Source organism: Ciconia boyciana, chromosome 7 (genome assembly GCF_034638445.1).
Source record: "Ciconia boyciana chromosome 7, ASM3463844v1, whole genome shotgun sequence".
NCBI classification, from domain to species: Eukaryota; Metazoa; Chordata; class Aves; order Ciconiiformes; family Ciconiidae; genus Ciconia; species Ciconia boyciana.
The window spans coordinates 40777643-40792879 of NC_132940.1; the positions used below are offsets into that span (position 1 = coordinate 40777643).

At 44.2% G+C, this 15237-nt stretch overlaps 1 protein-coding gene across 1 annotated transcript in view; it reads left to right on the forward strand.

Annotated features, from left to right (window-relative positions):
• Positions 1-15237, forward strand: part of MYO7B (myosin VIIB) — a 51619-nt gene that overhangs the window by 33959 nt on the left and 2423 nt on the right. Inside the window, exons 30-45 of the mRNA XM_072868485.1 lie at positions 100-327; positions 771-938; positions 1547-1664; positions 1758-1884; positions 2622-2791; positions 3482-3663; positions 4439-4566; positions 5119-5276; positions 5768-5921; positions 7884-8039; positions 10825-10930; positions 11066-11179; positions 12078-12165; positions 13305-13411; positions 13881-14066; positions 14999-15115. Of these exons, the coding sequence (XP_072724586.1) occupies positions 100-327; positions 771-938; positions 1547-1664; positions 1758-1884; positions 2622-2791; positions 3482-3663; positions 4439-4566; positions 5119-5276; positions 5768-5921; positions 7884-8039; positions 10825-10930; positions 11066-11179; positions 12078-12165; positions 13305-13411; positions 13881-14066; positions 14999-15115 (2307 nt within the window). The remainder of the gene's footprint in view (positions 1-99; positions 328-770; positions 939-1546; positions 1665-1757; positions 1885-2621; positions 2792-3481; positions 3664-4438; positions 4567-5118; positions 5277-5767; positions 5922-7883; positions 8040-10824; positions 10931-11065; positions 11180-12077; positions 12166-13304; positions 13412-13880; positions 14067-14998; positions 15116-15237) is intronic.

Here is a 15237-nt window from a genome sequence, read left to right on the forward strand (position 1 = left end):
GAGTTTTTCTTGCCGTCAGGACAAGGAGCTTTGGGTTTGTTGTCCTTCACTCAGATCCAAAGCAGGCATGTCAGTAAATGCAGTGTCCCTTTGTTCTAGGTCTGGTCACTGGGTGGGGGACGAGATCATGTCCTGGATGCCATCTCTCAGTGTGAACAGCTAGTGAAGGAGCGGGGCACACACGAACGCAATGCGCCCTGGCGGCTCTACTTCCGTAAGGAAATCTTCACTCCCTGGCACAACTCCCAGGAGGATCCTATCAGCACCGATCTCATTTACCACCAAGTCATTCGCGGCATCCGGTTTGGAGAATACCGTTGTGAGAAGGTGGGTCTCCTTATTCATCCTCCTAAAGAGACAAAACTATAGTAACATTTCCCACATTAAAAAGCAGGAAGATGAATGAAGTTTCTAGTGGCTGTGAACAACCCTTCCCTTCTTAATGAACAATTCCTGTCCAGGTGATTGTGCCAGCTGTCACACTGGCAGCTGTAATTAATACTTTTTTTTTTCTGCAACTTTCAGTTCATGTGGCAGCTGGAGGCATGTCCAAAGGGGCAATTTTGGTCCTTTTAAAATACCTTTGCTAATAATTTCTACGATGCTATAATTGTGTAAAGTTAATCTCTCCTTATGCTGGAAGACTGTCAAGAGTTATCCAGACAAAAATGGAGAAAACCCCATTCCTAAACTGGCTTCAAGGTTGAACAAGGCTTATCTGGACTTTGTGACATCTTTCTAGGCCTCTTTTAATGGATTAATTGTTTCAGGAGGAGGATTTGGTGGAGATAGGTGCAAAATATTGTTACATCCAGTTTGGAGATTCCATCCACAATGAACTTGTGCAGAAGGTGCTCCATGACTGTATCCCAGTGAAACAGCTGAAGTCCAAGCCCCGGGAAAAGTGGGTGAGCCTTATAACCTACGCACATGCTAAGGTAAGAGGTTTGTCTGGCACTGCTGGGTAACCACTCTCAAGCACCAGCTTCTGCTTCTTTCTCTATTTCCATTTATGAATAGTCTGTTGGGGGAAGAAGGAAAACCATCTCAGTTTGTATATCCCAAATAGTTAATTAGGGCTGGGGGAGCAGAGAACCTTTCCACTCACTCTTCCATATAGGGCTCAAGAGGAGGGGGCAGAACGAAAAAAGTACATTTAAATCTCTGAATAGAGTATATTTTAAGGCTCTCTATCTCCCATCTGACAACTGAGTCAGGACGGGCATGGGATGGAATATTGGTTTTGATCTGGAAATGGATTACCTGAATTATTTCCATGGCACCCAAAGCATGTTAGACTCTGAACAGATCAGTCAGTGGGGATTTGAGGGAATTTTGGAATCCACATGCCTGTGGGCAGCCTCAGCTGCATGCAGCTTGGGACCCTGGAGGGCTGTTCCTGATTTGACTTTCTCCAGGTACCCTTGACACCAGTGACAGCAGAGGGCTGTTGGGAACCTCTCGGATCAGGCCTGCTCTTTATTGTCTGCAGATCATGCAAACCAGAATTTACTGAGAAAACCTTGGGTATCTTTTTATACTACAGGCCCCATACACAGAGGACCGTCTCTCCCGTCAGACTGTGAAGGAACAACTTGTAGATTTTGCTCGCTTTCAGTGGCCTTTGCTTTTTTCCCGATTCTTTGAAGTCACTAAGTTTTCAGGTAATACCTGGAGCCTGGGAGTAGAGAACAGATATAAGATCAATAGAGGAGGACTTCTATAGCATTGGTAAGGAGTTTTTTCTGCATTTGCAGGTCCCAGCTTGCCCAAGAACCACTTTATCGTTGCCGTAAATTGGAAAGGTATCTGCTTCTTGGATGAGTCAGAAAAGCGGCTCCTTGAGCTGACCTTCCCAGAGGTAACTGGCATCCACACCAACAGGTGAGTGCCCCAGAAAAACAAGATCTGAAGAAGGCATCTCTGCCCATACTCAGAAAGAGTCTTCCATGTAGGAGGGAGGTGTACTTTCTCTGCTGCCCCCTAGGTGATTTGATCAAAGCCTGGAAAGGTGGTTTAGCCTAGCTCTGGGAAACAGAAAGGGACAAGTTCTGAGCAGCCTGTAGAGGAAATACTGAAAGGGCTGAATCTTCCCAGCTGGTGGAAGGAAAGATGATCCTGATTAGTCAGAAAGGTGTAAGGAAGCACAGACATGCATCAAGACACGAATGGCCCAAATAACTAACATAGTTAAGCCATCGTCTGTTATGAATGCTGGGAGTTCGTATACTTCTCAGGTGTGATGGACCTGAAGAGGATAACTGAGGGAAAGAGGGTGACCATTGGCTTGCATCAGATCACTCAGAGAATAGAGTCTTACATACACAAAAAATACCTCTGCGAGGACTGTCAGAGATTTAATTAGTTGCCCGGTTACTCCAAAAGAAGGGTGTTGTTTTGTCTATAATGAAGCACTTCTGTACAAAACATGGTGGAGTCCAGAGTGAACCTGAACCACTTCAGTCCTTCACACCTACCAACTCATAAGAAGGCAAATTAAGAACTACCAATACTCACTGAGAGTATTGTCTGCAAGGAGGTGTAGGTGCCTTGGCTGTGATTGCAGATGGGTCTGTAAGTTTTTCAGATGGTCTGGTAACAAACTGTTCAATAATACCTAGGGCAGTGAAGTCATTTGGACAGAGTTGCACTCTCATCACGCTTCGTGCCGAGGAGTTTGTCCTGACATCTGTAAACAGTGTTGTCATTGCTGAACTGGTGGTCATGTTCCTGGAAGGACTGAAGAAGAGATCACGATTCGCTGTGGCAATGCATGAGAAAAAATCCCAAGGTAAGTCTTATAACTTTTCTACAGAGTAGGGAAGAAATCTTGAGACAACCCACAGCACTTGTTTGAAAGAGCTCAAAGAGAAGAGGGAGAACTTCAGCAAGAGTCCCTTTGTTCCAGGAGGGATGCACAGTGATCAGCACAGCAATACAGAGCATAAGGCAATGTGATTCAATACCTTTGCATACAAATTACTTTTCCTTTGTCCTTCTACTTCTTCACATATTTTATTTAGATAGCACAATGTCCAACAACTCAGCCTGCTTATAGTAGGAAGCTGGATCTGGGCTCCCTGGAAATACTTTCCAGAAAAATTTCACAGAAGTGATAAACTGGAATTTTCTGTGGAACATAGTTGGCTGCAACAGACAAGAGGGCATTAAAATCACCTACTTACAACTACTGAGTTTCTTTCCATGCTTTACTGCCAATTCTAGACACAAAGTCAGCATCCATTTGAATCAAATGGATTTTTGCCATTGCCCTCAGTGGATCAAAATCAGGCTGTCAGAGGAAATTTAAGTGATTTCTCTGAAGTGTTACTGGATAATTAGCTGTATTTACACAATCACTTTCTATTGCTAATTTAATTCAGGCCTTCAAAATACAATTCCCTTGTCTTTCACATTGCAATCCCTTTGCATTTTCTTGGACTGTCAAGCCTGAACAGTACTCCCTTATTCTGTTTTCCAGAAGACCCTGCCGTCCTGTCCTTCAAGAAGGGAGACTTGCTAATCTTCACCGAAGACAAAAGGCTGGATGCAAACTCTGGCTGGATCTGTGCCCAGAATGAAAGGACAGGCAAAACAGGGAATGTATTTTTGGAAGAGATCTACATCATTCCTTCTCTCACAAAACCCTCTAGTCAAGTGCTGGTAAGAAAAGCTGAGCACTCTCTTTGAAGAGACTGGAAGATAAATGATAGTAACAGTGTTAAATATGATTAAATTTATAACTGGAAGTTAATTGTTCCTACAAAGTCAGACAAGTTCTATACCTCCCATTGAAGCAAAACATTTCATTCTGTCCTTTCTGAAAACAAAACTAAACCTAGCCCGAACTCTAAGGAGAAGACTGCAGCTGCACAAAAGCAATGACTTTCCAAAAAAGGGTCTGTTCACCATTAGGGATTTCAGTGCTTGGAATTGATAGCAATTAATGGAAATGGGTGTGCAGTTGAATTTTCCTGCATTCACACTGGGCTTGATTGGTGATCATACATTATGTCTCAAGGGAAGCTCCCTTGAGGGAGTCAAGGTTTCCCATTGATCACTCTGCTAACAATTTTGTCTTTAGTTTTGGAGATTCAGTATAGTGGATACTGTGCTAACAAGTAAAAAAGCTGAAAAAGTGGGGGAAAAACACGCTAGTGATAAGCAGGTGCATTTTTAACAACTCTTGTGCTTTGGATAATCACATACATTTTCATGGCCACTACTGTTGAGTCTATGAAAATTACTTCCTTGAGTTGACTATTCTCAAGTCTTTCCTGAGTCTCTGAAGATGCTGCTTAGGGGACAGAAGGTCTCCTGCAGCACAGAGCACTCAAGTTTAGTATACACCATCTGTGCATATATGCTGAGTAACACCTGACAATCTGTGCAGAGACCTGTGTCCATGTGACATCTCTATGTGGCCATGTCATTCCAGAGTTTGCTGATGATGTCTCCAGACCAGAGGAGGACAGCTTCACAGAACTCCTACATGGATGAACCTGATGAAGAGGATCTCAAAGTGAAGCCTTACACCTTGGAGGAGTTCTCCTATGAACACTTCAGGTGAAGCTCTCTGTGTAGTGTGCACTCCAGGAAAGTTCTTGTTGATCTTCAGTGATCCTTAAAGCCTAGGATGTAACAGCATCTCCCATTTCTGATTGGGTTTCTTCTCTTTGTTCCCTGTAATTAAGTGTGACTTTGGATGTGCAGAGATTCTGGCACATGGATTACTTGTATCTTTTGTCTGCAGAAATGCAAAGGGAAGGGTAGAAGAAACCCAGCTGGACTTATTTCTTTCCAGCAGGCCCTATTCTTACTTCTCACCCCTTCTTCAGCATTTACCAGCTAGCGAGGGTATACAACATCATAAGCCTTGGAGAGTAAAGGAAAAATTAGTTTTCTAAAACCTCTCTTCTTTTTGAAAGCCTTCTCTCTTCTGGATCTACAAGAAACCACATTTTCCTGTGCTTGTTGACCTGCATAATCAAAGGAGATAGGAGATAACTGTCTTGGGAAAGAACATGCCTAGAGATAAGTCTTTGTGATAATTACCTCCTACGTTCATAGCAATACTGATCCAGTAATTTTGTATTGCCTGCATTTGTCTTCATTCAGGACTCCTGAGAAGGAATCCATCAGCAAAGCTGTTCTCCAGAAATCCCGTGGACACAGTCAACTGTGGGCACACTCTAAGGAGCCCTTGAAACAGCCCTTGCTGAAGACAGCATGCACAGACCCTGATCTTCGGGACTTGGCTTGTCAGGCCTTCATTGATATCCTTTCACTCTTCTCTTTGGGACCTGAGAGCACTCAGGAGAAGGAAGAGCTAGCTACCTCCACTAAACTCACCTCCATTGAGATAACACTGCATCCACATTACAGGGGATACATTTACATCAAGGTGGGGGGTATCAACTCTGCACAACTTAGCATTGTTTCCCTTGTCTACAGAGGAAGGGTTCCTGTTCCCTCCCAATGGTCCACAACTCCTGATGGCTCACTTAACTGAGAATGTGGCTTTAGGCATGAGTGAGATTTACTGCATGTGGCCAGAGCAAGCAGCTAATACAGTACAAATCACAGCCAAGCAGCGACTACTGCACAGGGAAAGGGGGTAGGGAACAGGCAGGGAATATGTTCCAGATTCTCCTCCCAGTATTTGCCACTTAGACATCAACAGACTCACTAACACGTCAGGATCCAGGTGAGACTTCCCATTTACCTTCCAAAATTGGCCTGCTTTTGTCCTTAACAGCACATTCACCCATCATGAAATTCATGGGAGACTATCCCTCAAAACAGGCACACTCCTCCGTGGAAGTCACTGACCAAATATTTGTAGCAGCTATCCAGGAGGAGGTCCTGCGGGATGAGATTTACTGTCAGATTATGAAGCAACTGACTGAGAACAGAAACAGGTACTCACCTGGGTGCAAACAACCCGCTTCTGCAGAGCCAGAGCTCAAGTGCAGGTGGTGAGCAGGAATCCCTGCTACACCTGTGATAGGGTGGGGGCAAAGGGGAAGGATGGCCAAATGTTGGAGTGAGACCTTCCCTTCCCCCTTTTTCCAGGCAGTGCTGTGGGGCTCACCCTTGCAGAGTACTCAGGACCACTGACTGGCAGTGACAGGCCACAGAGAGGACCATTACTCGTCTCCCTTGAGCTGCTGCTTTGCTCCCCTCAGCATTCAGTGCTTGTCTCTGGGCAGTATGGTGTGAGACAGGCAAGGTGTTACTGAAGCCCTCTTACTCCCAACGCAGTCTGTGGAGAAAATATGGCACTGCACAGAGTTCTTGCATGCTTTCAGTGACTGCCCTCCATTTGTTTTAAGTTTCCCAATGACAGTATTTCCCTCCTATAAGCACGTAGTTCACACTAGGTCTTTTACTACCAGTGAATCCTTTCAAGTAGTTATATTAATTAGGTTAAACAACTGGCTTGCAGAACAGATGGGTTACACAGGCCCCTCCCCATGCATAAGTCTCTGAAACAGGCTGGTGTTTGCTTCCCCACTCATAAAATTGTAATTTGACCTACTTCCAGGGGAACTGAATTGCAAAAAGAAGCTTAAAATAATACTAATTATTAACAAAATGGTTTGTCTGTTTCTAGCTGCATTGTGTCACTGCAGAAGTTAGAGAAGGTGCTTCTATTTGTTTATTTTCTTTCTTACTGTTCCACAAATATTAAACTTAGTGGAACTTTTACCATGTGCGTAACTATTAAATGGTAAATTTCCTTGCCTGCAGTAAATCTTACAGGCTATTTAACGCATAGTCTGTAACCATGGTGCCAGTGCCATGCCTGATGTACTCTACCAATTTAGTCCTGTGGGTCATTCACTGTTTTGAGAGGGATCACTGATGTGGAAAAAACAATGCTTGAAATGTGGCTATTTCCATATATTTTCATTAGAACAGCCAAAGCAACAAATCTTTCATCCTTCCCAGGCTACTGCCCTGTGGACCATGTCACGCTCTCACACAGACACAAACACCACTGATCTATAGAGTATAAATGGGATTAAAATAGTGTGTCTTCATCTGCAAAATTAGAAAAGTAAATGGGAATAAAGAAGCCAGGACCTCTTTATTCAGCAGCGTCTGGTGCCCATTCAAAGGTAGACCTGCTGGCTTTCCCAATCAAAACCACACCATTTAGCATTTCAGAGCAACCCCTGGGACACAACTGAAGTGTGTTCTGCTCCTGGCTTTGAAGATAGAATGACTGACCACCTCCTGGCTGCAGAGCCTTTCTTACTGGTGAGGGTGAGATGCCAGAAGAGCTTTGACTGGCAGATTTCACAGGTCCAGAGGCTGGAGGAACTGGCTTTCTGCCTGAAAATTGTACAAACTTGATCTGGATTTTTGAAGAACTGTAACTACCTCATTACACAATGCCATCTACCTGCTCATTTTTCAGAGCAGGAGCATGTGTAAGGGAAAGTAAATTACAAGCGAAGTGCTTGTGCTCTAAGCAATGCTGGCTAGCACAGAGGGCAGGTGAATACAAACAGCTGATAAAGCACAATCCAAATACATGTGAGCTTGAACAGCAAATTGACAGTGGCTTTCCAAGACGATGGCACCAAGGTCACTGCTGCCAAGATGACTGTTAAACTGGAGCTTATATTTATTCATGAGATTTGCAACTGTCATGAATATTTATCAGCCAGGATTTAGCGTTGTCTTCGCATACAGGCTGTGGTCGTTGCACAGAAAATGTCTGCCAGGTCCTGCGTGAAGGCTCTGTTGATTTGCAGCTCTCTGCTGAATGGCACAACATACCATGATGGGAGTGTGTTTCTCTTCCCTGTAGCTGGTACGTGGTCAAAGGATTATATGTGGCTATAGCAGAACCGTTTGCTTTGTATTCACAGGTACAGCGTGACCAAGGGCTGGCAGCTCCTTTGGCTGTGCACTGGCCTGTTCCCACCCAGCAAGTCACTGCTAAAACATGCCCAGAAGTTCATGGAGACACGTCAGAAAGAGACACTGGCCCTTGAGTGCAGTCGGAGGATTCAGACAGTGATGAGGTAAACAGTCCAGCATATAGCCAGCTCAAAGTGTTAAAAAGTCATTAATCAGGTGCCAAAAAACACATGGACTAAAATATTGAGACTCTTACTTTCCTTTCTTTCCTTACATCCTTTTTTTTAAGTGATCATTATTTTTAATTCTCTTATGGACTTTGAACCACCAAGAGAGGTCTGTGTCACAGTTTCACTTTTTGCTTTCACAGAGTTAGCAACATTTTAAAAAGTTCAGCATCACACATAATCACTTGACTCCCAGAGCTGGGTATTTCAAACATCCTAAAGGGCATGCAGCTTGAAATGAAATCCTGCATTGTCATTGATGAGGTCCTGACCTTGCTTTCCTTTGGTGAGGCAGCATATCTTTATCCCCCTTACAAGAGCCTGAGGATTAGTCTTGAGTTTGTTGTATCTCAGTAGCACAGAGCTGCACATGTGCAGCTAAAAATACTAGGTTTTACTCATAGTGGGGTGGCACCACTGAAGTCACTGACATCTGCAGAGTGCTAATGGGGCTCTGTTGGTTTTCTGATGGTGAACAAAGCAGATCCATGCTAGGAAGACAAGATCAACACAGTCATTTCCTACTCTTTGAAGAAATCCAAAGCCCTGAGACTTACATGGCTGCTCACACCAGGGCACTTCTCAGTCCTCTAGGCATTACCCCTGTCCTGGTGAGGGTTGAAGCAATAGGGCCTCCAGCCCACAGTGCCTCCTAAGCTTCTGAATGACTTGTTGGTGTAATGAACTTGACATGACCAGGGATAGTGGAAGGGCTACCTGGTTTTCAGGAAGGATCAGTTGAACTGTAGGGGGAAGGTTTCCCTAGATTCCTCCAGACACTGGAATTACCCAGCTTGACACTCTGAGAACACAGTGCATTTGCATCAAGGTTAACCCCAGTCTTCTCCCTTTTGATGCTGCTGTGAGTTACCACCTGCCTGCCACAGACCTCTTCAGTAAAGAAGCTGCCCAACAATTTCTCCCTCCAGCTCCTCCGTCCTCCCCCTTCTCTCAGGCTGGGCCCTGCATTTGGCCTGTGAGCCCTGTGGGCCAGGCTTGAGGGGAATGCTAACACAGTGGCTGTCCCCCCTTGCAGTGGATGGGTTTTGGCACTGCTGGGGAAATGTCACTGCACATTGAACTCGCCTTTGAAGTGCCTGAAAAATGCATGGCGAGGAATGCTATTCATTGTTTTTTTTCTATGGAGAAGACCAAAAATTTCCTGCCTCCCTATATCATGTGCTATTCATGCTCTAAGCCCTGTTGAGCTGTACAGAGCTTCTTTAGAGTGGGCAAACAGGGAGGGGAAAGCAGAATGGGCTGTTTGGGAGGAGATTTCTATCTGCTAAACTGCCCCAGACCTGGAGCCTGGGGATGGGAAGAGGAACAAAGACAAATGTTGTTTTCTAAGAGCATTTCTTTTCCTAAGATTAAACCTGCACCTGCTCACAATAGAATAGAATAGAATAGAATAGAATAGAATAGAATAGAATAGAATAGAATATTTCAGTTGGAAGGGACCTACAACAATCATCTAGTCCAACTTGTCCCTGTAAGTAACCTGCTCTCTTCGGAAAGGGGAAAGCAGGCAGCTCAAAGGACTGACCTACAATATGTGGAGTGGAAGCCCACTGAGCCCTTGGGTACACCTTTTCCTCCATAAACAGCTTTACGGCTTCATCCCCAGACTCCTGGCCAGGGAACCAGTGAGCACCCTGATGGGTGTTAAGCAGATCTTGCCTTGGCAATGAATTCCTAGCTGAGGCTACAAGGAGAGATGGCCCTGTGTCTCCAGCCAAGCTGCTGCACTTCCGTGGTCTCCTACGGCCTTCCTCTGCTCAATCCAGGACTGAGTAGGGCAGGTCCACACTCCTTACAGTGCCTGTACAGTACCAGAGCACATGCTGTTCAACTTCATTTACAGTCAGGTTTTCCTTCTCCAAATGAAACTGATACTTTATTTAATGGAAAAAAATTAGTTTTCAAATCCACACGACTAAAGCTGGATGCCAGACTAAGCTCTCTTTCCAAGAGACTGGCCCAGTGTGAGAGAAGAGTTTGGCCTATAAGCTCCGGTGTACAAAATCTCCAAACAGCCTGCTCTGTGCCACTGAGGGGAGGAAAATACCAGCCCCAGAAGGTAATGTGCTAGATTTGTCCTCACTTTAACTGTATCGAGGTTTTTGCATGACTCAGACTTCAGGGCCAGTTCCTTTGCTTTAAAAGGCAGCTCTGCTTGAGGTGTAATTTCAAAGAACTGGGATTGTACAGTTTAAGCGCCTCTTGACTCAGTGATTACATGCCAGCTCTTATATAAAATGTAATGCTTCTAGTGGCCCTCAAACTTTTCTGGTACTTGCCTCCTGAGCTGTAACGAATTTTGTATCTGAATGCATATCTTTTTGCTGATGCAAGAATTAAATAAAATGTATTTCTCCTTGTGGCCACTATCTTCACACTTCAATAACAGTAAGGAAAAATATCACTGAATACATAGAAGGGGTGATGATACTGGCTAGGAAGGTGCCTTATTCATGCAACCTCCTTGCAGAGTAGAACAGACTTTTAATATACATGCTAATAAGACCCTTAGTTTCTTGCTGTTAATACATATTAATGCTGTTAATTTGCACTGGGGTGAAGGTCCATTAGAGCCTGCTCCATGTCACAGTACTAGCATTTTGGATGGAGCCTGTTGTTTGGATGGAATACTGTTGTACAACTCCTCAAAGATTAAACATCCAGCACTGATCTCTCTTATGATGGTGGTGGCATTTTCCAGGAGTGGCTCCAGGAAGTGGGCACCTCATCCTGTGGAGGTTGAGGCCATCTTACAGAACAACACTAAGATCTCACACAAGATCTGCTTCCCCAATGAAACAGAACAGGTGAGAACTTACTTGTTTTCCCAGCCTTGACCATTTTCCCAGCCATGATGTGTTCACGCAGGAGCACGTTTCAAGACGTTCAGTGTTCTCACTTCTTCCTCTCCTCTGCGTAACAAGAGTCTTGTTATCTCATAGACATTTGATGTGGGAACAAACACCAAAATCCGGACTCTGTGTCAGAACATCGCTTCCAAATTGCAGCTGAGCTCCTGGGAAGGTTTCAGCCTCTTTGTGAAGATTGCAGACAAGGTAACTCTTCTCGACTATGGCAGGGTAGCCAGACTCCCCCCTCCTCTCTTACTTATTTACCAGACCACCTAAACAACCTTATGTGCAGCCAAGCAACAGAGCACATCATTACTGCTTCTGTCTTACTGAGGGGATACAACCTAGACTCGGAACTTTTATTCCTGACAATTATTTTGAGTCTCTTGAAGGGGCTGGATGGAGATGTAGAGTTTCTATCAGTCTACTGGTACACAGGTGGTACTAAAAGCAGAGAAGACATGGGCTTTCTTGCAGCTGCTAGGATGGTAGCAAATTGCATGTTGCATACTGCTGGATTCAGCCCTTTTCCACTGAGGCTTTGCCCAGGAGATGTGCTGCACATGTACAGTATTGACTAGTATTAGGGAGAGCAGTGGCTGACCAGCACCAGTTGATTGCTCTCTAGTTTCTCAGAAGCTTGCCTTGCCTGAGCCGAAGCTTGGGTTGGCTGCCTTGCTGAGAGGTCCCTTCTCTCTGGAACTGTGATCAAGGCAAAAGCAGCACTGAGTCCAAGCACAGGGAGTTCCTGATATGCTGCGTTCCTGAAAAGAGGAACCTGGTATGTGTCAATATTTTACAAAGAGGAGATGGCTAAGAATAAGGTAGGCATCTTCAGCTTGACTTCAATAAGCAGGTTGAAAGAAAAAAGCAACAGAAGATGCAATAAAAATCCCTATATGAAATGTAAATCATTTGTGCCTTACTCCTCCTATTTCTCTACTTCTTTCCCCTTGCCTCTGTCTTTCCTGCCGTAATTGTGCTCTCTCACTGTAGACAGAGAAAGAAAATTCAGCCTAATACTTGGGTATGTTGGCACAGGCAGTATTTTATATGATCTGCTAATCCCTCCTTTCCCCCTTCATTGCTTGGCCTCTTCCAGGTGATCAGTCAGAATGAAGCAGACTACTTCTTTGACTCACTAAGGCAGGTGACAGACTGGAACAGGAAGAACAAACCAGGGAAAGATGGTAAGGAGAATGCCAGCATGACATGAAGCTGCATGAGATGCTGCATTGAAGTGGGGAAATAGCAAATTTATCCAGTAGGATTTACTCCATCTTGGGAAGCATGTGGCAGAGCCTTATTATATCATTTTTGTTTGTCCATCCACGTTACTGCCTGCACCAGCAGTAAAATCCAGTGACCTGATGCAGCCAAGCACTGGCTATCAGAAACACCAGAACATCTTTGTGTGGGGCTCTCTCCAGAAATTTTAAGTTGGTACCAAAGATTTTTTGACCTGTTGCATCCAAAACACACAGCTGGATGCACACAAGTGAGATAGGTTGATCCTCTTTACAGTCCAAGGCTCATGCATTGCCAAATCAGGTATCAGCCAACACATGTAAATAGGTTCTTTACACAGTGTCACTCCCATTCCTTGGCTTGTTAGAAAATTTTTGTCTAGATTACTACCTGGTGATACCAACAAACAAGTTGTATTGCCAGGGTAACACTTGTTAGAATAAAACAATATAACACTCATGACAGCAATTCTTTGCACTTCACCCCCATGTATAACATACATTTTGAAATCTACATCAAACTCAAACTCCACTCAGATTTCATATTCATTTATCCTGACCTTTGCTTATTTCAGGACAGCTGAGGTTCAACTTCCTGAAGCACTATCTATGTATCTAAGACTTTCTAACTTCCCTCTTCTCCCCACAGCTGATGCAGCTGCTAGGAGCTCTGAAAATCACAACATAAAGATGTGGGTGCACTAAATCACAATTCATTTCTGTAAACACAGCCGTGAGGGCATGTACCTGCATCAGTATAACACAACTCAGGTGTGCTACACATTGGCAGGCAGCTGTCATGAGCACCAAGAAATAACAAACACTCGCATTGCTGGCATCCTCAACTTCTTCCTCCATCTCTGAAGAGCCTGCACCTTAGATCACTGCATGATCAGTGTCGAGGAACTGACAACTAATCACTTTCTTGGTCATCTAAGATGGCCTGTTGTCCTTTTTTGTTAGTAATTTTGTTTGTTATTATTAAAAACAGAATTACATTTCTGAAGGAACTTATAAGCCATTTAAAAACTGCAGAACTCTACAGTGATACAGAGAATACTAACAAGATGTTGTTTCCTTAGGAGCTACTATGTCTGTGGCTTATGAGGTGTACTTCATGAGAAAGCTGTGGTTGAATGTAACTCCTGGGAAGGACCTGAAAGCTGATTCCATTTTTCATTACCACCAGGTAACCAGCTCCCTGAAGTGTAGATACAATGACAGGCAATATGATCCAAGAAATACTTCCGAGATAAAGTACGCCTGCTGGAGTATTACTGTCTCCCTCACCGAGGCCTGCATTATAGAGCCCCCAGGGGAATGCCTCTGGAGGGGACAGCTCAGCCTCAAGAGCAGATTTATTTCTCGCAGTGTTCACACCTTAGCTATATTGCTTATGTTAGGAGCACAGCTCCCTAATCTAATTGTTCCCTGGAGGTGCTCATCTTACTCCATAATTGTATGGAGAATCATAGGCTGGTTTGGGTTGGAAAGGACCTTTAAAGATCATCCAGAGAACCTCCAGAAGGAGTCAAAAGTTCTTGGGATGCCCTTGGACTGTTTGGCAAGAGTCACATCCTGACCTCACAGATTTAGCATGCATAAGTCAGTGTTTGCTTCAGCCCATTCTGTCTGAATTCAGAGCTGGTCTCTTCCAGGAGTTGCCGAAGTACCTCAGAGGCTACCACAAGTGTTCCAAGGATGAAGCTGTCCAGCTGGCAGGGCTGATTTATAAAGTGCGCTTCAATAATGACCGCACACAGCTAGCAACCATCCCCAAAATCTTGAAGGAGCTGGTGCCAGACAATCTGCTCCGAGCAATCTCACCAGATGAGTGGAAGAAGGTAAGAACATCAGCTTTCATTAATCATGCTACTTCGCAGAGCTTTATGAGAGAAGAAAGACATCGAGACACACTGCTTTTTTGATCTGACAGTCTATGATAGCACTACAGAGGGATGCTACTGGATGTTGCTGTTTTGCCTCTTACAATTTAGATTTTGCATCTTCTCTACCAGACCTCTGAAAGATATCTGCAGACCTGGAGGCTGATTTGAGATGTGCATTTTTCTTGGAGATACTAATCTATTTTCAGTGCCCAGAAGAAGAGTTAGAGATAGGAGAGTCAGTGATGGGACTGGGGATTTGAGGATCTTGTAGAGAAACAGAAAATTAAGATGTGTCCTAAATATTTCATAGTTTGGCCAGCAAATCAGTCACCTTGCACCATGTGCATGCTACTCTCAGCAAAAGGCTTTTTTCTCCACCAAAAGGCAAGAAAGTTTCAGCAGGTACTTATCACTTAGTCCACTGAGGAAGACACAGAATGCTATTTCAAATACAGAGGGAAGTGGTTGGACTTGATGATCTTAAAGGTCTTTTATGATTCTTTTTATAGAATCATAGAATAGTCTTAAACAATTCTATGATTCTATAAAATGGACCCTACATGTTTCAGCAGAAAATGTGGTACATGTCTGTGGGTGTTGAACACTGGTTTTCTGAATTTTGTTCCATCCCATATTGCTCCTCTGCCCTGAAATCCATTCCCTTGGGCTCCCGGACTTCCTTTAGCCAACTCATTAGTAAGGAACACTGTGGAGGTTCTGACTCCACCTTGCCGCATGGCATGGTAGGCCATTTTCACAGTCTTCTGGTGCTGTGGGCACAAGACTGATCTTGGTGATGGTCTAATATTGTCTCTAGTGCTAATGCTGGACATTGGAAACTTGCCTGTCTCCAACTGAACGGGCTTTGTATCCTTTTTTCTAAACAGAGCATTACTGCAGCATATAGCAAACATGAAGGAAAAACTGTGGTTGAGGCCAAGGTTGCCTTCTTGAAAATGATACACCGGTGGCCAACGTTTGGATCAGCCTTCTTTGAGGTGAAGGTAGGTTTAAAGGCCTGTATGAATGGCTTTGGTAGTAGACCAGCACTGGGGGATATGGACTGACTATAAATTCCATATCTGTGTAAGTAAGAATGCATTATAAAGCTGGCTTCCCATCATCT